At 42.4% G+C, this 20,571-nt stretch overlaps 3 protein-coding genes across 7 annotated transcripts in view; 2 read left to right on the top strand and 1 right to left on the bottom strand.

Moving 5' to 3' along the window:
• The window catches only part of ttbk2b (tau tubulin kinase 2b), an 8,846-nt gene extending 3,245 nt beyond the window's left edge, over positions 1-5,601 (top strand). For 2 of the 3 annotated variants that reach the window (XM_051407909.1, XM_051407910.1), the window contains exons 7-15: positions 247-312; positions 399-491; positions 586-711; positions 802-959; positions 1,213-1,402; positions 1,771-1,985; positions 2,093-2,561; positions 2,868-3,568; positions 4,392-5,601. In XM_051407909.1, the coding sequence (XP_051263869.1) occupies positions 247-312; positions 399-491; positions 586-711; positions 802-959; positions 1,213-1,402; positions 1,771-1,985; positions 2,093-2,561; positions 2,868-3,568; positions 4,392-4,743 (2,370 nt within the window). In that variant the 3' untranslated portion in view covers positions 4,744-5,601. The remainder of the gene's footprint in view (positions 1-246; positions 313-398; positions 492-585; positions 712-801; positions 960-1,212; positions 1,403-1,770; positions 1,986-2,092; positions 2,562-2,867; positions 3,569-4,391) is intronic. The other variant, XM_051407912.1, reaches the window with a different exon arrangement.
• A 1,135-nt stretch (positions 5,602-6,736) lies between these two features.
• Positions 6,737-9,246, bottom strand: churc1 (churchill domain containing 1). The gene is made up of 4 exons (XM_051407917.1): positions 9,003-9,246; positions 8,219-8,354; positions 7,272-7,342; positions 6,737-7,105 (listed from the first exon to the last, which is right to left on the bottom strand). Exons 1-4 carry the CDS (start codon positions 9,039-9,041, stop codon positions 7,013-7,015), a joined length of 339 nt encoding a protein of 112 aa, XP_051263877.1. The 5' UTR covers positions 9,042-9,246; the 3' UTR covers positions 6,737-7,012.
• Positions 9,247-9,300: 54 nt separating this feature from the next.
• znf106b (zinc finger protein 106b) lies at positions 9,301-20,567 on the top strand. Of its 3 annotated transcripts, none has more exons than XM_051407906.1 (21): positions 9,301-9,432; positions 9,841-9,971; positions 10,105-10,166; positions 11,105-11,308; positions 11,419-12,669; positions 12,760-13,102; positions 13,212-13,272; positions 13,928-14,082; positions 14,171-14,231; positions 14,312-15,086; positions 15,178-15,218; positions 15,314-15,447; positions 15,718-15,852; positions 16,025-16,141; positions 16,509-16,700; positions 17,156-17,218; positions 17,481-17,600; positions 18,020-18,091; positions 18,182-18,253; positions 18,625-18,771; positions 18,972-20,567. In XM_051407906.1, the coding sequence occupies exons 2-21, from the start codon at positions 9,843-9,845 to the stop codon at positions 19,026-19,028; spliced, it is 4,191 nt and encodes a 1,396-aa protein (XP_051263866.1). In that variant the 5' UTR covers positions 9,301-9,432; positions 9,841-9,842; the 3' UTR covers positions 19,029-20,567. The 3 variants fall into 3 exon arrangements, with proteins under 3 accessions (XP_051263866.1, XP_051263868.1, XP_051263867.1); XM_051407908.1 differs by having other exon boundaries at positions 9,366-9,423; XM_051407907.1 differs by lacking the exon at positions 9,301-9,432 and having other exon boundaries at positions 9,476-9,971.
• Positions 20,568-20,571: the final 4 nt, after the last annotated feature.

Raw genomic sequence — 20,571 nt, 5'->3', positions numbered from 1 at the left:
AGTGAGGTCAAGTTTCAGAAAATGGTCTCACTACAACAAACTCTGAACGACCGTAATGTCGGGCGAGTACGTCAGCATCCCTGTGGAGGGGAAGAGGTTAAATGCCTGGGAAAATGAAATCCAGCTGTCTTTAACATCATATTTATAGATGCCTATTTGTATTATTTGTGTTTGAGTTACCCCAGCTTAGCACTGATTCTCCATTTGACTATATCTTTATTAAACTCCAGCTGTATTCACTTTCAGCCTCGTCCTGTGGCAGGCTTCAGAGGAACTGTGCGATACGCTTCAATCAATGCTCACAAAAATAAGGTGAGCGTGAACCAAAAACGTCTCTTTTTAAATTCCTATTTCTTTTACCCTTGAAGTTACTCACACATTTGCATCTTAATCTGTAGGAAATGGGTCGTCATGACGACTTGTGGTCCCTTTTCTACATGCTGGTTGAATTCATGGTTGGTCAGCTGCCCTGGAGGAAAATTAAAGACAAAGTATGTGCCTCTATGTATCGCTTAGTATCGATGTGTAATTCACAGCATGTGTATCTTTTCAAACTCTTTCTTTTTCTCCTCTCGATGCTTTCAGGAACAAGTAGGAAATCTAAAAGAGACATATGACCATCGACTAATGCTAAAGCACCTTCCCTCAGAGTTTAGTACTTTCCTGGATCATATCTTGACCTTGGATTACTTCACTAAGCCTGACTATCAGGTTGGCCATCTCTTGTTTGGCATATTTTGCACACACTGTTTATTCCTCTCCAGCTGCCAAATGCTGACTCTTTCGGTTTCTCTCACACAGCTCCTGATGTCAGTGTTTGACAGTGCTATGAAGAGCCACAACGTGCTGGAGAATGACCCTTATGACTGGGAGAAATGTGATTCAGAGGATATGCTGTCCATCACTGCCGCAGCAACCACTGCTCAGCAACTCACTCGCCTCACCCCAGCGTACTTGGGGTATTTACAGCTGAAAGAAAGCTCTATCACTACAACTTATAGCCATTTATTCTATTAATTGCTGTTGACACATTGTTGCAGTTTCACTTGAGCTATTCAAACTTCCTTCACACTCTATTGGACATTAATTCAAGTATATAGCTGCAGCTTTTTTTAGACTAGAAATCTGCACAGTCAGAGATCCCTGAGAAATGGCTGCTCTAAATTGAACAGTGGAAATGAGCTGCAGAGTGACCTTCCTTCTCCTCCACAGCATGGCCAATGCTTCAGTGCTGCCGGGCGAGCTGCAGAGGGAGAACACAGAGGATGTCCTACAAGGGGAGCGCCTCAGTGATGCTGACAACTGCCCCCCCATCCCCACGCCAACCACCCCTGGTGCAGATGTATGGGAGGAAATGGACCGCAACCGAAACCATAAACACGCCCAGCCGATGATCAGGAAGGTCGGGGCAATGTAGTTTACTGTAAACGCTCAATACAATGTTCTAACCTACTGCTGTGATATTACTCTTATATAACTGCTTCTCTTCCTGTGCAGTGAGATAAAAGTTTAGCTAAAAACTCTCCAGAGTGCCTGGAGATATGATAATGTACCCTGCCAACCTCTATTAGTACATTTACTCCTCCTGGACTTGAATATAAACCCACAAAGAGCCCACCTACTGTCACTATCTTCCCAATACTTCAGTAATTAGAAAAATTGGGACTTAAGATTTCCCTGTTTACAGAAAGGGATGTCTTGCTCTCGCTTTATGTACATTCAGATGCAATATATCAGTTTATGAGCCTTATTGACATTTGTTCTTATCAGGTGGTGAGTGAGGATGAACACAGTCAGAACCAGGGGAACCAGAGCCCCAACACCGGCTCCATGCAGAGTTCTCCTAGACGGGTGCGATCAGAGACCATGTTCTTGGATCGGGCTGCGCCACTTCTCCGGAGGATGAAACACAGTCAGAGCCTGGCGTTGGAAAAGAGGCTTGCACCCGAACCGAAGCCCACCATCGAACGCTTCCTTGAGGCCTAGTCAGTACACATCAAATTACAATGTACACTTGTGACAGCTAGCAAAAATGTTAGTTCAGGGAACCAGACAGAAAGTCACCATAACACGTACGATGTTGTTGTTTCAGCTTGGGCAAACACCGTCCTGTCCTTTCTCAAGTCGGGGAAAAATCCATTCCTGAGAGGGTACACGGGCAGCAGACGCCTTCCCGCAACGAGGAGCACTCTGGCGCAGGAACCCCTGATCCAGAGGAAGGCGCTGCGAGCAGTGGCTTTGTGGCAGTGAACCTCAGTCCTGTACCCCAGGAGGGAGACTCTCAGGAGTGGGTGATGCTGGAGCTAGAGCAAGGCAGCGGTTCTGGAGCCACCAAGCCTCCAGGTGAGGCCGTGTTTGAGGACAAGCCTGGGACTCGCACGCCCGCTGAGATGGAGAACCAGTCCTCCGAGCCACACGATGCCCAGTCCACAGCAGTGCCGAGCAGTCCTGTGCTGTCGCAGATGTCCATGCCCGGCACATGGTTACTGGGCCACAGGAGGCTGCCGGGGATGCTGGGACAAATGCCCTCAGTCATTATGGGAAGACCTCAGATGGACCAGGTAGGGATGACCAAGCATTTTGTTGTGCATGAGCAGAAAGCATCATAATGGAAGTAGCGTTACGGCTAACCAACCAGCCTGGAAAACTGCATGACACACAAGTCGAAATAAGGGGTGTGACTGTCTGTGAATGCAGCAGAGTTTTGCTTCTGGTGCCCACTGCCTTGGAAACTTTTTATGATTCTGAGCACTTCTACTACTTAGGACTACTTAGGGATCAAACTTTAGATAAGAATAGGATGGAATTAAAAAAGAAAAAGGTCAAGGTCTTTTTATACCCTCTAACAATCATTAAACTCTTCTCAGTCCTCTAGCTGTGCGCCACAGTCCCCGGTACAGGAGAGGAGCGATGCGATACCACTAGAGGCACCAGCAAGTAAATCTGACAAAGTCCCAGAGGAAATCTTAAAAGATGGAGGTAGGTTGGAGTTAGCTCCAGTGCCAAGCCCAGCCAAAGGCCCCACTGCTCATCTGACAAACGACAGAGACCCAGAGAGTGATTCTGGTCTGCCCGATCGCTCCTCGGAGCCGAATCAGCAGCCTCAAGCTGACACAGCGGGAGGCGCTATGGAGAGCACCGTCACCGTCTCTTCGTCTCCGCCCCCAGCTCTGCTGAGGCGAAGAGACTCTCCGTCTTCCCCGAGACTGAGTCGAATCCCAGTACGAGACCCCAGCACCCCCCTGGACTCTCCGAGCAGGGACCTCCACATGGAGAGGCGTCATCGCTGGAGCAGTCCGGTCCCTGGCTCCCCCACCCACTCACCCTCTCCATCTCTGTCCTGTGACAATCTGCCTTGCGCTTTGCCGAGAGACAGGCTCTGCTCAGAGCGAGGTTCCAGGTCCGACTGTGTGGGAGAAGACCCTCTCTCTCTGTCCTCCTCATCAGGTAGTAAAAGTAAGATCCCACGTCCTGTGAGCGCCACCTTTATACCCGAGCAACTCACTAGCAGGTTTCTGCCTCGGCCACCTCCTGGGAAACCACCCATCCGCCTGTGTGTGGACAACAGGTATGAAACTGATCCACATTCCTCAGAGCTGAACAAAGTCATTTGTCACTTTTTGTTAGATGGTAAATATTTAAAGTTATAATCCTGAAGATTTCAATCCTGGATGATGTGTAACCCATGGTTACTTATCAGCAACTATGTCATAAATATAACAGAAGAGCAACTGTTACAGTGTAGACTAACACACTTAAGTTGTTTTTATAAAGATGTCAGTCAGTCATTTTTCCCATAATGCCTCAAGCTGCTGCAATCTGACTTTATGCTGCACACAGTGTGATTCCAAACAACAACAAGGCGCAGTAGTAGGAGTTATTACCTCGCTGAGGAGTGGGAGGTGTCAGCCTGTCGCCTGAAACTCACTTTGGCTGCTCCATCTTGTTCTATTCCTCACTGCAATATTTAAAACTGACCCACTGTCAAGAAATGCCGAAAATGACTGTTGTCTTGTTTTGTAAACACATTTTTGATGAATAATAGAAGCCACTGCGTGTTTCACTGGTTGAATGCTTTTAATGTGAACTAGCTGCGGTAGGAAACATTCAGTGATGAACAGCGATGTTATCAATGAGATAAAATGAACAGTGGATTAAATGCTGCATTATTTCCCACAAATCTCTTGTGTGTACTCCACCACTAACAATGAAAACCACAAAGGAGATAATAACAGAATGTAAATACATTAAATGGGTATTGCTGACAGTGAATAATATCAAAAGGAGCATTTGATATGATTAAAATCTAAAGGATTAGAACTTGAACTTGTAGAGGAGGAGGCATCAACATACAGAAGGGATGATCATATAACTTGTGTTCTTTTGTCCAGGAGACGGCGGTTAAGAGTGCGTGCCAGCAGCACTAGCGACGCAGACTTCCTGGCCAGTCTGACTCAGCTGATGCAGGACCGCAGCGGGATGCTCTTCAGCCCTCCTCCTCGCCCTCGCAGCTCTTCCTCTTCCCTGCAGCGCTCGCTAAGCTCCTCCCCTTCCCGCCAGGAGTTGCGCGACAGCGGCGCTCTGCAGGGACGCAGCCGCTCTCCGTCAAGCTTTTCCAGCTCCCCTCCTGCTCGGCACGTTCACCCACAAGACAGGTCTGGTGTTCAGGGTCAGTGGGGCCACAGCTCCAGGGGAAGGGGTCAGATCCACGAGGGTAAAGGCTCTGGAAAAGTGAATCGATGACTCTATTTGACAACAAGTGACTGATCCGGATGGTGCAACTGTAGCGAGAGGCTGTCTCACATCCAGTCCCTGATAGCATGTGTAAATACGGTATTTACTTAAGGGAATGTACTGTATGTAATGTAAAATGTATGATAAATTGTATTTATTTATTTATTTGTTGGATGTGTCTCTCGAAAATACTTGACGACGTGGCTTGATACCTGCAGTTGAAACTAAAAGGTTGAGAAAACCGTAAGATTGCCAACTCTTTACCTCTCATTTCACTCCTCTCTTAAAAATCCATATAGGCCTAATATGAGACCAAAAAGATAATGTTTAATACTTGAGGGATGTAGAAATGATGCTAATTGTAGATATGTACCATTAACGAGATGGTATACACTAATAGAAACCATGTACTCACGTTAAGAACACTAATAGTAAATAACACCAGAAGCAGTATACCAACATCAGCATTCATGTACAGAACCAGGGCATGCAGCCCCATATTGACCTCACTCCTGTAAAACAGCTAGATTAATTATTGTATGTAACAATGAATTGCTCATCTGGCATATCACTGTGTAGTAGTGTGCTTTTACTTTGCTAGAAAAAATGTCATGGAAAAAGGCATCAGCATATTAGAATGTACCTGTATTTGCACTCATACTTAAGTATTGTAAAAGTGCATGAGTATCATTGCAAATGTTTGTTTGTTTTTTTTATTCGTTTGTACAATCCGCTAAGGCATCTGTATTTTTATTGAGCTGCTTAAATACATCATAATGTAGACCAGCAACGATGTGCATATTTATTTCTTACATCAAGTAGATGATAAGGGAAGAAAACTGATATAAATGGAACCTTTTCATCATGTCTGATTGTTGTTGCATTTTATTCTTATCACAGTTTAATTATTATATATATATAAGTAAATTCAATAAATGCCAGATCTCACTATCAATTACTTCCTGGCTACACATGCTCACGTTTTCATTGTGACTAAATTTCCCATTTCCTCATTCACGCCTAGCAGTATCTAACCATGCAGATAGTTTTGGTTTTAGTGGTTTTAAGTTGTCTGAGATTTCGATACAATTGAATGGAATTTGTTTTGTGGCACCCAAACCAATGAAAACTAAAATTTTAATAGCAACCAAGTCCCGGTTACTCTGGATAATCCACAGATGCTGGCTAAATACAATAGTCCCGAGTTTAACAGCATTGTCAGTGATCAGATAAATGGGAAAAGATGTACACAGACAAACCTTTATAAACCATAGTCACACCAACTCAGACTGTGAGGCGTCCCCTGAGAGCTGTCAGTTGTCAAATTCTGTCCAAGCAGCTGTTTGCCAAGATGGACGTCCCTGTAAGCACAAGACAGACTGCTGACGAGCTGGTGACTGCATGAGGAGGCGGGGGAGGGTCCCAGAGGACGATTACAATGAAATGAAAGCTCCTCCATATGTGGAACAATATGTACCCACAAGTTTAACAGCAGTAATTGACAGGAAGTTAAAGAACATGTGTGCGAAGACGGATTTAAAATCATTTAAATAAAGACCGGGCTGTCTTGTTACACTTACTCTAGTCCAGTTATCAGTTTGGAAATGAGGAAATGATGCATTAGACGTAAGAGGTCCAGTATAGCAGATGCTTGACTGCTACACAGGAAACTGAAGCTACAACAAATGCCCAGATGTTCACACAATGATATAAGCAACGTAATTAACAAAAATGTTCTGACAAAAAGATTCACTCAGCAGCTGCTCTGGAGCTTTTTGGGTTTGGTTAATTGTCTTGGAAATGCAGATGTTCACAATGTCCAGTTTCAGAGCCCTTAAAAGGATTTCTAATTTGTTTTTTATCAACTGCTGTTTCCAAGGTCAAAAATAAACTTTAAACTTCAAGCAACTTCACTCAAGTTCTTAACTAAACCTTATTTAGTTTTTCTGACTTTGCAACAGCAGAAATTCCTGTGTGTTGAGCAGTAAAATGCAAACAGTAATAAAACTCTTAAAAAATGTTTATTTATTTAAAGTACAATTTCAATTGACATACATAATGTTTGTTGTTGTCATGGAAGTTAATAAACAGCTACATGCCTTACTCCACCGATATCAGCATATACAGCAGTCCATAAACAGCCAAGACCTTTAAAATGCGGTGTTACATATATGTGCGTAAAATGATAAAAAATGTGTGAAACCCTGAAGCAGTGCAGCATGTCCATGGTGGCGACACCCGATCTAAAAAAGTGAATCATGGCCTGCAGGTTTGAGGTCTAGAAGAGAGGTGCAGACTGTCTGGGGTCATCGGGTAACACACTGATGGAGTCCTCTGCTTTTCCGCACAGCATGCAGAGCATAGTGTACTCCTGGACGACACAGAACAGACTTAATGTGACCATTAAAACATTAAACAGTGGCAACAACTGACTGTGAGTACTGCATGTTAGATAACAAGATCCTATTTAAAAAAGCTAACATATACAGAATGAATTTACTTAGTTATGGTCATGAATCAGAACACAGATACCTTACCTGATATTCATCAACAACGGAGAATGTGTATTCATGGCTGGCGATGACATGGTCGCAATTTTTACAAACATCTGTAAGGACAAAGTTAGTTATTAGTGGATGAATGAGTCTCTCAGAGGATTGGGATTATTACCACTAACCAACCAACGTTTGGTGAGTTATAAAGAAGTCTGGTAATTCTCTCTTTTTCACTATACGGCCAAAACCAGATGCCTTACATCGACATTACTATGCTGCAAAAACAGCCTCTACCCTTCTTTAAATGTCCAGTAGTAAGTCGAATTTAGAACAATCGATTTGCAGAAATTGAATATAATATTAATAAGTATGTTTTCATTCGTGTATAATCATCTGAAAATAGGAATCATCAGGAATCATAAATTACTTTATGGATCTTGACGTTGTTGTTTTGAAACAGGAAAAGCATCTGCCCCAAACTGTTGCCACAAAGTTTGAAGAACCGAAGCAAAGAATTGATGCAATCGTGTAGTAATGTCGGCCTATCTGCTTTATGTTGCACATCTGATATATAATAATCATGACATACATAATCAATGATAGCCTAATTTTAAACACATATTCTATAATATTTCAAGATACAGAAGACCCCCTCTCAGCTCCCCCTGGCTCCCTTGTAGTGTGCACCCTGAGCCATCAGCCATCAGACTCCACAACACCACAGCACCCTGTACCTCCCACCCCCACTGCCTAAAATATTTTTAATTTGCACACCATTTTTGTGCACTATTTCCCCCAATGCTGCTGTGTGTAACTTGAATTTTTCCTACGGGGGATTAATAAAGGTATATCTTATCTTATCTTAGCCGTATATACATAAGTCCATACCTGAGAAACAGCCCCAGAAGCACATACACTATGTATACTGTTTTTATCTGGAGGTTGTTCTCCAATACAATGAAAACTGAAGCACAAGAAGACTGACTTACGGTCATATGTGACTATCTCCTCTCCATCATCGTCCTCTGTGGCTTTATTGCTGATCAGCACAAAGTCCCTCTGATGGCAGTTGGCACAGCCCAGGTAGTTCATCAGGTAGGAGCCATTCTCCAGACAAGTGTTCCCCTGAGCGGGAAACAACAAGAGCATCATTTTGATACCATCACATTAAACTATTATAACCTACTCACTGACACAATGAATGTTACACATAAGCGTTTTACTAACCCATCATCCTTTGAGGTGGGTGAAAAACACTTTTGGGGCAATACACAACACAAAATATCTCATAAGTGGGCAAAATACTAAAGTTTTTTTGTTATTTTTTTTGTTACAGGTTTTTAAATTAGAAAGTGATTGCAAATATATGTTCAGTTCTGTTTGTCTAAAAGCCTTATAAGATGATATCTTCTGCAAAATTCTCATTTCATGAATGTAAAATGTAGCTAAAATAATAAAAACGTATATTATATATTGTCTACTGCTGGATTCATTTAGAATTGGTTAACATTAACAACAAATCATCTACTTCACGTACAACTTCTTTTCCCATATTATGCTTAAGATCCAATTAAAAATGCCACATGTAACACAACAACAAGAGTAAACAAATAATGTTTCATATCACTACAGAAAGAGCATCTGTCACCAATATTGTGACTATATCTGCAAATCACGGAGTTTAAGGGACAACCTACAGAAGATAAATTAATGTTCCCTGTGTATGTGGAGCTAGGATTAACGTCAGTGTCTCCCTCGGCGGACTCGACTCACCCGGTCGGGGTACTCTTTCTGCACACAGCCGTTGCACATCGTTAACCTAAAACAACCGTTGTGTTGAAGTAAAGCTGGCGACGTAAAGCTAAAGTCAGCTCACTAACAGCTACATTAATTTCAGCAAAGACAAAAAACAAACAAAAACAAAACAACCACTCCTCTTTCCTCTTCCGCACGGAGTGGCGGTTCACCGCAGCCGATTAGATCTGTAAAACACCGCCATTACTGGAGATCGCAGCTAAAGTACGGAACTTACACTTATCGCTTCATTTGTAGATCTACGACAAATAACCGCCGTCGAACTTCCGGCGTCATCTTTAGCGAACGATTGGACGACGTGAGACACGACGTGATTTACGTAGCCAAAACATGGCGGTCGAGCAGCGGTTGAGTGTTGTTGCCATGTGAAAGTCGCCTGGTAATTAAGGTCTGTTTACAATTTAAAGCGAATATTTTTGTTCCGCGTAAACAACGTAGCTAAGTTACGTTACGGTCTCGCAGCGGCCGGTGTGAATTGTAACTCGGGGACGGTTAATGTGCAACTGTTCAGTCCAACGTGTTCGCCTTTCTGTGGACGCTGGCTGGTTCTCACTCCACTGGTACCACGTTGTGCTGCTGTCAGAAGTTTAGACCCGATTATTTAATAGTTACAGTTTTATATTGGTTGTAAACTGTCCAGGAGTCGTGTTAATCACAATACAACGCAGATACCGCCAGCAGACTGCAGTGTAAAGGCTTTATTCTGTGGTGTCTCTGTATGCTGCTGTTGAGGCGCTGCAGTTTGGTTTTGTTTGTTGTGTATATATTTAAGTTTTCTTATGTTTCACGGGTTCAGAAATGGCAAAAGTTCAACCCCCGCAGGCGAAGGTGGGTAAAAGCACCGTGAAGAGGATCAACGCCGCACCGTCCTCCCAGAAGCCCAAAAAGACCTACTGTATTTTGTGTCGCAAGTTATATTTGACACATGTAAGTGGCTCTGACCTTCACCCAGACATTTAAATGAGAGGCGATTTGCTATCGATAATATGGGATTTGCTTTCAACGTGCAGCAGCCGTTAGAAATGATCTATAATGTTTGCATTGTGACTCTGAACTGCAGGAAGCACAGGAGCATATGCATGGTATGCTGCATCACAGAGAGCTGGAGACAGTGCTGGGCAAGTGAGTAAAATATTAAGTGAATATATAAATGTGTGCCTGTTCTGTTTTCCATGAGGGATGCAAAAATACAGCAGTATTTTTCAAAATAAAACATGCATAATGCACTTGATGACACCTTTTGGCCTTGAAGCATAGTATCACCTGAGAATCCGGTGAGATTAAAGAGAGGGAGAGTATTGCTTTATACTGGGAAGGCATGCTTTCTTATTCTGCCCTTCTTCACTGGGCGCTCATCGTCTGTGTCCCAAATGGTGGTTGAGTTGCTCTTTTAGATTGATTATATATACATAATTAATTAGTTTGCCTTGATTTTGCTGAGCTAGCAGTAGATTTCTCACTTGATCCTTCAGTGTAAATACCACGACCAGAGAAAACATTTGATTGGTTCAACAATGTGTATGAAAATGACTAAAAGTGAAAATACACACTGCTACGTTCAGTCTCTTTAGGAAGTCCTCACTCACGAGGTTGGAGTCCCCCGATGTAAAGGATAAAAAAATATTGTTTTGGTATTGGTAGAGTGTTTCCCTGTATCCGTTTATCATTTGTTCTTTTCATATTCAATAAGGAATCAAAAAATGAGAACATGAAAAAACTATTCATTATTTTGTCATTCAATTATGAATCAAACGTTTTATTTTATTTTATACTCAAGTCAAAAATAGGAAATTAAAAACCACTGAGCTACACAGTGTGCTGCGAATTCCAACATACTTTGTTGAAACAATCATGTTGATGTTCATTCATTAAATCAGGGATGAAAAGAGCAAATAATACATTTCCCTCTTACTGAGACGACAAAATCATTGACCCTGAACTCTTGTGAGCAGCATTTTTTGTTTTGATGTTAAAATCAGTTGCGAGAGCTCAAACTTCTTTTGTATTCTGACATCTGCTCATATCTCACACGTCTGTTGTCATTCTTTTTCCTTAAACAGGAATTCCTTTCATGAATGCCAGGCGTGTAAGGAGTCCTCCATGGGTTTAAAGGAGTATGCTGAGCACATCTCCACTGCTCAACACAAAGCCAAGTTGAAGAGCTTGATGTCTAAAAATGTGAAGCCCCTCCCTCTGTTGAAGACTCTGGGCCAGGAGACCATGAGCCAGATCCTGGAGAGAAACAAGACACTGAAGAAAAAGGAGTAAGAGTTTCACCTGTCTATCTGTTATTGGGTCAAAATGATAGTATTCGACCCTGTTTATTCTCTCTGTGTTGTAATATTTTGTTAAAACACTCATATTGTCATCACAGGAAGAAAGCAACGAAAAAGAAAAGAAAGCAGCTAAAGCAGCTAGCTGGTCAGAAGCGTGCAGAAATGCTACAGGGAGCCTCCAGAAAGAACACGGTGGTGTCCAAAGTTGTGAAGCTGGAAAAGTCCAAACAGGTGAACATGAAGAGACTGAAACAGGTGCAGAAAATCCACCAGGAAGGAAACAACAACGCTGTTGTTCAAAACAAAGAGAATAAAGTGTCAAGTCAGCAAAGACCTCCCCACCAAAGAGAAACAGCTCTGCAGAATCAAAGTGGAAGATCAGCTGCCGGCTGGACCTGGCAGCACCCTCATGTTCAGGACCGGTTCACCCAATCAACTCCGCAGCTGAGGTATGATGACATCAAAAACGAGAGTTCCCAAGCAGACAGGCTAATAGGAAGACCACACAACAGCCAACAATGTGCCACTAACATGCCAGACAAACAAATATCATGGCCCGCCATCAGTCAGCATGAGCGTTACAACAAGCAGTACGATAATGTAACAGACTTCACCAGCGATCGCCTCCCTGAGGACGGAGCCATCATCTTCGATCACGGCCAGAATGAGAGTTCGGGACAAGAAGGCTCACATTGTTCGACTCAAGGTTCAGCAAACAGATCCGCCAACGCAGCTCCCATACGGGACGTCGATGTCAGCGCGATGCTGCGGCAAATCAGAAGAGCGCTGGGTGTGAGGGAGCCGTGCAGAGCGGACCGCGAGGCCCGAAAGCAGAGCAGTGAGGCAGGGGTGCGGCCGTCTGATCAAGCTGGAACCGTGAAAGAGCAGTTCAGAAACTACACCAATGAGGCTGCACTTCACATCACCTCTGCTGCGACTTCATCTGTGCAGTCAACACCGATTAGCTCTCCTGCTCCTGCATCCTATTCTGGTGTTGGTCTCTCCAGTATCGCCCCGACTGAGCCAAAACAGACACAAGGAACGACTCAGTATTGTGAGAGGAGCCCGGTGGTTGCAAGTGACTCAAATGGACTATCATGGAGCAGCATGGAGAGAGAGTCTCAGGGGACCCTCGACAGGACGGCATCGTCTGAGCCCAACCCGAACATCGCCCGCAGGGTTCGAATTGCCCACAAATCAAGCAAAGTTCAGGGGGAGAAAGACAGTGGGTTTAAATCATCTGTGAATAAGCTGTTCAACTTATCAGGGGCCAAAAGTAAGTTGAGCTGGAAGGAGATGAACCAGGAGATGAGGAGGAAGAAGCAGGAGCGGATCAAAGGCATGCCCAGGTAAAGCCTCTTCTCTCATGCTTTCAGTTCAGGTTTTGTTTCTCTGAACAGAAATCATTTTCTGTCTGTTTTAATTCTGTGTGGTAACAGGTTTGGAATAGAGTTTGTGAACCAAGAAAGCTCAACACAAGCAGAGGACTTGCCGCTGTCAGAAGGCTTCCACTGGGAGTCGCTCCCAGACAGTCCTGCAGGCGGAAACTGGACTGGACTACCTCCTCCACCCCAGCACACAGCAGACCATGGCTCTCACACAGGAACACAGTCAGACTCTCAGATGCAGCAGCCTTTACAGCAGCCTGGTGCAGCACAGGAAGGTTGCAGCGGTCAGACGGTCAAAGTGGTCTCTGTGAAGGTGGAACCAAACGTGGAGGAGGAGAACGAAGATTTGAGAGGCCACAGTAGTGCCAACAAGAGGACACACAGAGTGGTGACGGTAAGAAGTATATAGTATTTTTTAAGTGTAGGGCACAGCTGGAACGTATACTTTCCTGAAACATGAATCCCATTTATTATTGGGATTTATTTATTGTGTATTTTTACAGAATGATGGCATTTCCGATCCAGAGCCGAGGGGTAAAAAGAAGAAAACAAAGTCGAACAAGGGTAATTCAGATATTTCGTGTGTTTTTAATAGGAGTCTTTATACTGTTATCAGTTATATAATAAATATCAGTGCAAGCTAAGGTGTTATTATAACAGCGTACAGATTCATGGCATTCTCAGGCAGTATCATTTTATAGTAGAAGTGTAATAATATGTGCATTGTATGTTGGTTGAAGGCTATTAGAGAACAGCATCAGTGGAAACAGTAACGCCTCCAAACCACAGATTTATTTAGATGAATGCTGTTTGGCGTTAAAAATATATTATTATTTTTTATTGATGAAGATGAGACCAAAATCTAAATAAAATTCTCATAGTCAGTGTGGAACATTAATCTTTTCATTTAAAAGACCACTGTGTAGGATTTAGTGGCATCTAGTGGTGTAGTTGCAGATTACAACCCCATCGCTTCACCCTCTCGTTCCAAGCGCAGGAGAAACTAGTTTGGCCACGTAACTTAAAAAATGCGAAAGGCCTAGTACTGTTTTTAGCTGTCTAACAGTGTGGCAGCTAATCTTTTTAGCCTGTTAAAGCTGTGTTATCATTTAAAACAGATCACCATCTCAACTTCTCAATAATATTTGTGACTGTTTCCAAATATCATCCAGTAAATCCAGTAAATCTCAGTTAGTATTTTCCCTTTTTCCTGCTGCAGATCAGGACCAAATGGACCAGCTGTTGGCTGTGTCTCTGAGGGAGGAGGAGCTGAGCCACTCGTTACAAGCTTTGGACAAGTCTCTGGTCCAGGCCCGCAACACCCTGCAAGCTGCCTACACAGAAGTCCAAAGACTCCTTCTATTGAGACAGCAGGTACCACCACTAATAAAGAAAATATCAAGTCTTTTTGTACTTTTTCTTCTGGTGTCTTTACATTTAATTGTTCTTCCTGCTGTTTTAGTGTACTGCTGAAGTCAACAGTCTGAGAGCCCAGCGCATTGAGATCCTGCAGGGGATGCAAGGTACAGGAGATTTATCCTTTGCTTTAAAGGGCTTCACACACAACAAATAGTTTACCCTTTCCTCTCTTAATCTCTTTCAGGAGGATACTCAGGAGCATCTAATACGGGGGCTGCTGCTGCTGTGCCCCCAAGACTCTCTCCCCTTCCTTCCTCTAGTGCCTTCCCCATCGCCTCCAGCACACCTCCCATAAACCCAGCATCTTTCATCAGCCAACCTCATCCAACCCCACTTGTCCTGACAACCATGCCAGTAAAGCGAGAAATTTGTCAACCAGCTACAGTCTCCTGTAACCCTGATACACCGCCGGTACCTGTGAACCAACCTGTGTGCCTGTTTCCCTCTGATTTGCTCCCTTCGCTGCTGGTTACATCACCAGGCTTAGCAGCGCCGTCAACTGCTGTTACCTCTCTCAAAACAGAGTGCTCTACGTCAGGAAACATTTCTCCTGAATCCTCTGCCAGGCAGCAGGAGCAAGTCACGAGGGAGGGGTTAAAGGACTGTTTAAAGACAGTGAGGTTAGCGAGAGAGGAAGCACAGTCTGTCGACAGTGATTCTGAGGAGGAGACGGGAGGAGCTCTCGAGACTCCGGCAGGGCAGCCCGTCGCCTCTTTTGTCCCTGAAAGAGATCACAGTGCTTCTGCTGCTGCATCACTGGACGACGATGGTGGGAACGAGAGCGACGACTCCGTTGAAATGATGGAACCCTCCAACCTGGTGGTCATTGATATCGATGAATCAGACAATGAGGGGACCATCTCAAATGTCCACGTCCACAAAGAGCCCTCTCAGAAGTCTGTCAGTGTGGACTTCAGCTCTGCAACCACACAGACGTTTCAGCAAAATGCGGATGAGAGGTGGGGTCGCTACGTAAGATTGTGTGTGGTATAGAATCCCGAACATTACTGCGATCCTGTACTCAAAAATGTTTCTCTCTTGACCACTCAGAAAAGTTCAGCCTACAGTGAAAGATACCTGTCCTCCTCCAGGTGAGTATTGTTCCTCCTCTCACAGAACATGTTCACATACAGAGATCAAGCAGAGCTATAAAAAATGTGATCATGTGATCACTGCTTTTTTTCAGAGGGTGTCGAGGATGACGAGCCATCTGTGGGAGCGTTTTTAAATCACACAGGTCCCGTCCACGGCCTCCAAATTCATGAGGGCCTATTGTACACGTGTTCAGGGGACAACACAGCACGGGTCTACAGTCTGATGGTATGTTGAAGCAAACTGTGGCTAATTGGCTGCTTTTTACACTCCTCTTATATGAAAGAATCACTGCATGAATATTAAAGTAGAATAGAAAAGAGTTTTTGTTGCTTTTTAGTTCTGTTGATATAATGTATTTATAATATTTTGACATATCAGGCAGCAAAGATCTATTTTAATACAACTACCCTAAAATATATTCAGTAACTGAAAATTGTGATAAGATATATAATCTGTGAAATAATAATCAAATACATTTTGTTTCTGTGTATCCAGACCAGGGAGTGCCTAGCAGTGTTCAGTGGTCACACAAACAAAATCAACTGTCTGCTGGTGTCGTCCCTCCCAAATATGCTGGCACGCCTCTACACCGGGTCCAGTGACCAGACTATCCGCTGTTACAGCATAAAGGTACAAAATGTCCGGCCAAGCAATATTGTGCAAAAAAAAAAAACCAACCCTTTAACCAGAACACACCTGTGAGCAGCTTTGACTTACATAGGATGGGTTGCCTCCTGTCTTGTGTTTTGTAAATTTGTGATGTTTTAACTTGGTGATTTGTTTTTCTTCCGTTCACCTCCAGTCTAAGAAGTGTCTGGAGCAGATCTCTCTGTCAGACAGGGTGCTGTGTTTGCACATTGGCTGGAATATTCTGTTTGCTGGACTCGCCAATGGCTCTGTGGCCAGCTATGACTTAAAGGTGAGTAAAATGATTTTAATACTCACAGTTTTACTTGACATGAAAAAACATCCACTCACTTGCTGTAACTTAAGTAAGCCAACCATCACAACTTGGTTTATTTTAGTCAGATTACGTCAAAGTGCTCTAGTTGACCTGTAACCAGAGAACTTGAGTTTTGATTTTGCAGTGATGTAGACTATATTTTCAGAGCCTACGTGTTGCTTTTATCTTTTCCTGCCAGAGATATTTTCTGACAGCTTCTTCAGCAGCTTTCCCAGCTCATATTTTTCATCTTGATTCTTTTTTTCTCTCTCTCTCTCTCTCTCTCTCTCTCTCTCTCTCTCTCTCTCTCTCTCTCTCTCTCTCTCTCTCTCTCTCTCGTTAGACCCTGAAGCAGTTAGATGTGTTCGAGTGCCATGGCCCTCGGGGTGTCAGCTGCCTGGGTACAGCACAGGAGGGCGCCCGCCGGGTGCTGCTGGTCGGCTCCTACGACAGCACCATCAGTGTACGAGACGCCAAGAGCGGCCTGCTGCTGCGCTCGCTGGAGGGTCACACCAAAACTGTTCTCTGTATGAAGGTGAAAGACCAACACTTCTGCTCTTAAACTTCAACATGATTTCTGTCCAAATAAGGAGATTTTACTTTTGTTTGAATGGAAACCTGTTATAAGAATTTACTGTACTTTATTTACTGTTCATGCTGACATTCAATCTGTATTTATATCATGTCATATTATATCATATCTGCAAGTGTCAAAATTCAGGTTTTGACACGTGACACATATTCTTAAGGGTGTAAATAACTTCTAAATGCTGTAATAAAGTTTCTTGTTAATTAAATTATAATTATAAAACAATTATATTTTAGGAGCAGGGATGTTGAATGTTGAACAGATTTTAAAGCCCCCTGAGGCAAATAGTGATTTATGACTTTCTATTTATATAAAATTTTACTTGACTGACTTGATTGTCAAAGAGATATTATCACTTGTATATCAGGTTTACTAGATTCTACTTCCCGTGTTGTTTTCAGGTGGTAAACGACCTGGTATTCAGTGGCTCCAGTGACACATCTGTTCACGCCCACAACATCCATGTAAGTTATTTATCTATGAGTATTGATTTATTAATCTCCAGAGGGGAAATACTTTTTTTCTCTTCCCTACTGCCTCCCCATTGACAGCCACTTTGTTTGTTTTGATGCCTTTTAACATGATATTACAGTGAAACTATTCATCTGAACATTTCTTGTGTCTGGCTGAAAGTTTAGCACAAATTTAGTCCCTGATGTGACAATACAACAGTAAAAAGGTTGATATTATTTGGTCTTATGTTTGTCTTCCATCTTATGTTTGTAGACGGGTGAGTTGGTTCGTATCTACAAGGGTCACGGTCATGCCGTCACATCAATAGTCATCTTGGGCAAAGTGATGGTAACGGCCTGTCTGGATAAACTGGTCCGAGTTTATGAGCTACAGGTACCTTATTTATGACTCCATTATTCACACTGATATCTGAGTGTGTGTTTGTTTGGTTCCTAAAAATTCAGAGAACACACTGAAATTTCTCAATTTAAGACCTCAAATCAATCAAAGCCAATATTTGCATGTGAATCTGTTTGATTCAGTTCATATTGCTTCACCATCCATCGTCGAATACTGAAAACAGAATTTATATGTATTAATTATAATAACACTTCTCATAGTTTCCTTTAGCAGTGTTATACCATTAGGTGTTAAATGTCTATTACTTTTAGTTCAGGTCCCACATTTGAAAAGATCTTAAATTTGACTTCTTGGAACCTGCACATAACTAGCATTTATTTTGAACTGTGAATTGTCTATATATTTATTTATATGTAAAAATTAATTTGAGTGTTATATTTCTTTGTTTTCAGTCCCATGACCGCCTGCAGGTGTACGGGGGTCACAGTGACATGGTGATGTGCATGGCCATACATAAGAGTGTGGTACGTGAATTTTAAATCTAAACTTGCGTGATAGATGTTCTGTTTGGAAATGGTTTAAAATACATATCTACCATTGTTTGTCCCACCCAGATCTATACAGGCTGTTACGATGGCAGCGTTCAAGCTGTAAAGCTCAACTTGATGAAGAACTACCGCTGCTGGGTAAAGATTCATTACACAGAGAGTGAAGTGTAATCCACGAGTACACACTTCAGTCTTCCTCTTGAAGATATTTAAACATCCCCTCCAAACATGTGTTAAGACATGTATACAAATAACCTGCTTGGAACAATAATGAGTGATATATGTTTGTTTTTTTCTTATAATTTTCACTTAAAATATATCCTTAAAGAGTCATCTACTCCTTCTACCTTCCAGAATCTATAAATATACAAATTTTCAAAGAAGTCTCCTACTTCTCAGTGTATCAGCACTGGTGGCTTAAAGTTTCTGCATCACACTTATATACTGGACCAGGATTATAATTATGATTGACTGATTATAAGACTTTGTGACCTTTGCCCTCTGTTCAGTGGCAGAACTGCTCTCTGATCTTCGGCATCGCGGATCATCTCGAGCAGCACCTCGTTCGAGATCACAGCAACCCGAATCTGGAGATGGTCAAATGCCGCTGGAGAGGCTGCAACACTTTCTTTGCCACGCAGCAGTCGGTTAGGCAGGTAATGAACCGACGCTAATGACTTTCATCTCATTTTAAACAATGTGGAGGTTGAAGGGAAGATCAGCTTAGCTCTGTTCCTTAGTCACAATCTTATATTCTCATAGCTTTGTTGTTAAAAGTAAGGAGTGCCTCCACACACACACAACTACACGTGGGCAGGCTGAACAACCCCTCAGTGCTGTTTGTATTTTCCTGCAGGAGCTGCCTGAACACATGCAGAGCCACGCGGAGAACGACAGTAAAGTGCAGCGGTGAAGTGACGCAGCGATTGAGGAGTTTCATCCATTACAACACATCAACTGACTTTTCTTTTTTGTTGTTTCGAAGTTCTTTTCAGGATATTTGGTTTTATTTTCCAGTTTTTGAGGTGCCAATCACATCTCTTTGGTCTTTGGTGCACACTGTATGACTGGCCACTTGTTATTGATCCCTGAAGCTGTTTCATAAAAGTATTGTTGACGTTCAGTCTCACTCAAACACTCAATCAGTCTTTTTGTTAAAATACTTTTAACCCTTCATCAATTATTTGCTGTTTAAGTTATCAGTAATTAAGCTATATTTGACGAGTAAAATGACTCTTTTATTCGTCAACACGTTTTTACTTAACGCGGCGAATATGTGACGCAGCTTTAAACAACATGCAATATATTATACAGTCAGCCTGCCCAAAAATGTCATAGTATATGTGAAACTAATTTATATAACTTTTTACAACTATACTGCACTGGCATAAACACCTCAGAATAGCTTTTGCGGAGCAGCTTATACTGTGAACTGCCTTCAAAATCCTGTTTAGATATTGTACCGCCGATTGGCTCTGAAGCGGAGGTAACATGTTGTAATGTTGGCTGAAGGAACAGTAAAGCAGAGACGCCACAGTGTCTGAACCTGAAGAACATTAATTTAGTTATACATCAACTGTCAACACCCAGTTTGTCCATCTGCACAGTTAAGAGTTATTAAAAAAATAATACTCCACCAATTTAACGTTGTACTCCGGTAATGTTGTCTGACCCGTGTAAAAAAAATAAATAAAAAATTCATTCATTCATTACCCACAATGCAACTCAACCGCAGACAGTTGGGTCACAGAAGTTATGCCAGTAGCGGTAAATTTAGCCTCGAGCTGCAAGCTTCAGGCAAGAGATGAGCAGCAACTACAGAGGTCTGGTAAGCTCACTTCTTTGTAATCGACTGATGTGTAAAAATGGTGGAGCTCCCCTTTAAAGATGACGTACAACCCCCCCCCTCAATAGGCTAATATTTAGCAACCTGTACTTTCTGTATAAATAATAACATTTGTACCTCTTATCTGCCTGCTTTCAAGCCAGATGTCCTTTTGTGATTTGGATTATATTCCAGATTTTAGGTTTTTCACCATTCACTGATACAACAGCGTGGAGACGGAGTATCTTTAATTACTTCCTGACTCAGACTGTTGTGTCCTGTCACACTTGAGTATTTTGAGAGAAATTATTGCTTTTGTTGTGACTGAGCAATCTGGTTATTAAAAAAAAGAAAAAAGGTTTTTCATCGTCATTTTTAACTTGTACATTGAACATTTGCCAGATAATTATTCTAGGCAATGCTCTGGTCCCTTATATCACTTTATACGACACATTTAAAAAACTCATCTCTCCTTTTGGGTAATGGAAGAAAGTGACAGTTGTCAGATCAACCCGAGAGTAACTTATAAGACTGCTGCCTTAATTTTTTGTATATTATACTGTACATTGTGTATTGGATGTTTAATACCTACTGTATGTGTACAGCAATAAAAAGACAAACACACTTCACA

This window comes from Dicentrarchus labrax, unplaced genomic scaffold (assembly GCF_905237075.1).
Source record: "Dicentrarchus labrax unplaced genomic scaffold, dlabrax2021, whole genome shotgun sequence".
Classification (NCBI taxonomy): Eukaryota; Metazoa; Chordata; class Actinopteri; family Moronidae; genus Dicentrarchus; species Dicentrarchus labrax.
This window is presented reverse-complemented; position numbering and strand designations above follow the sequence as displayed.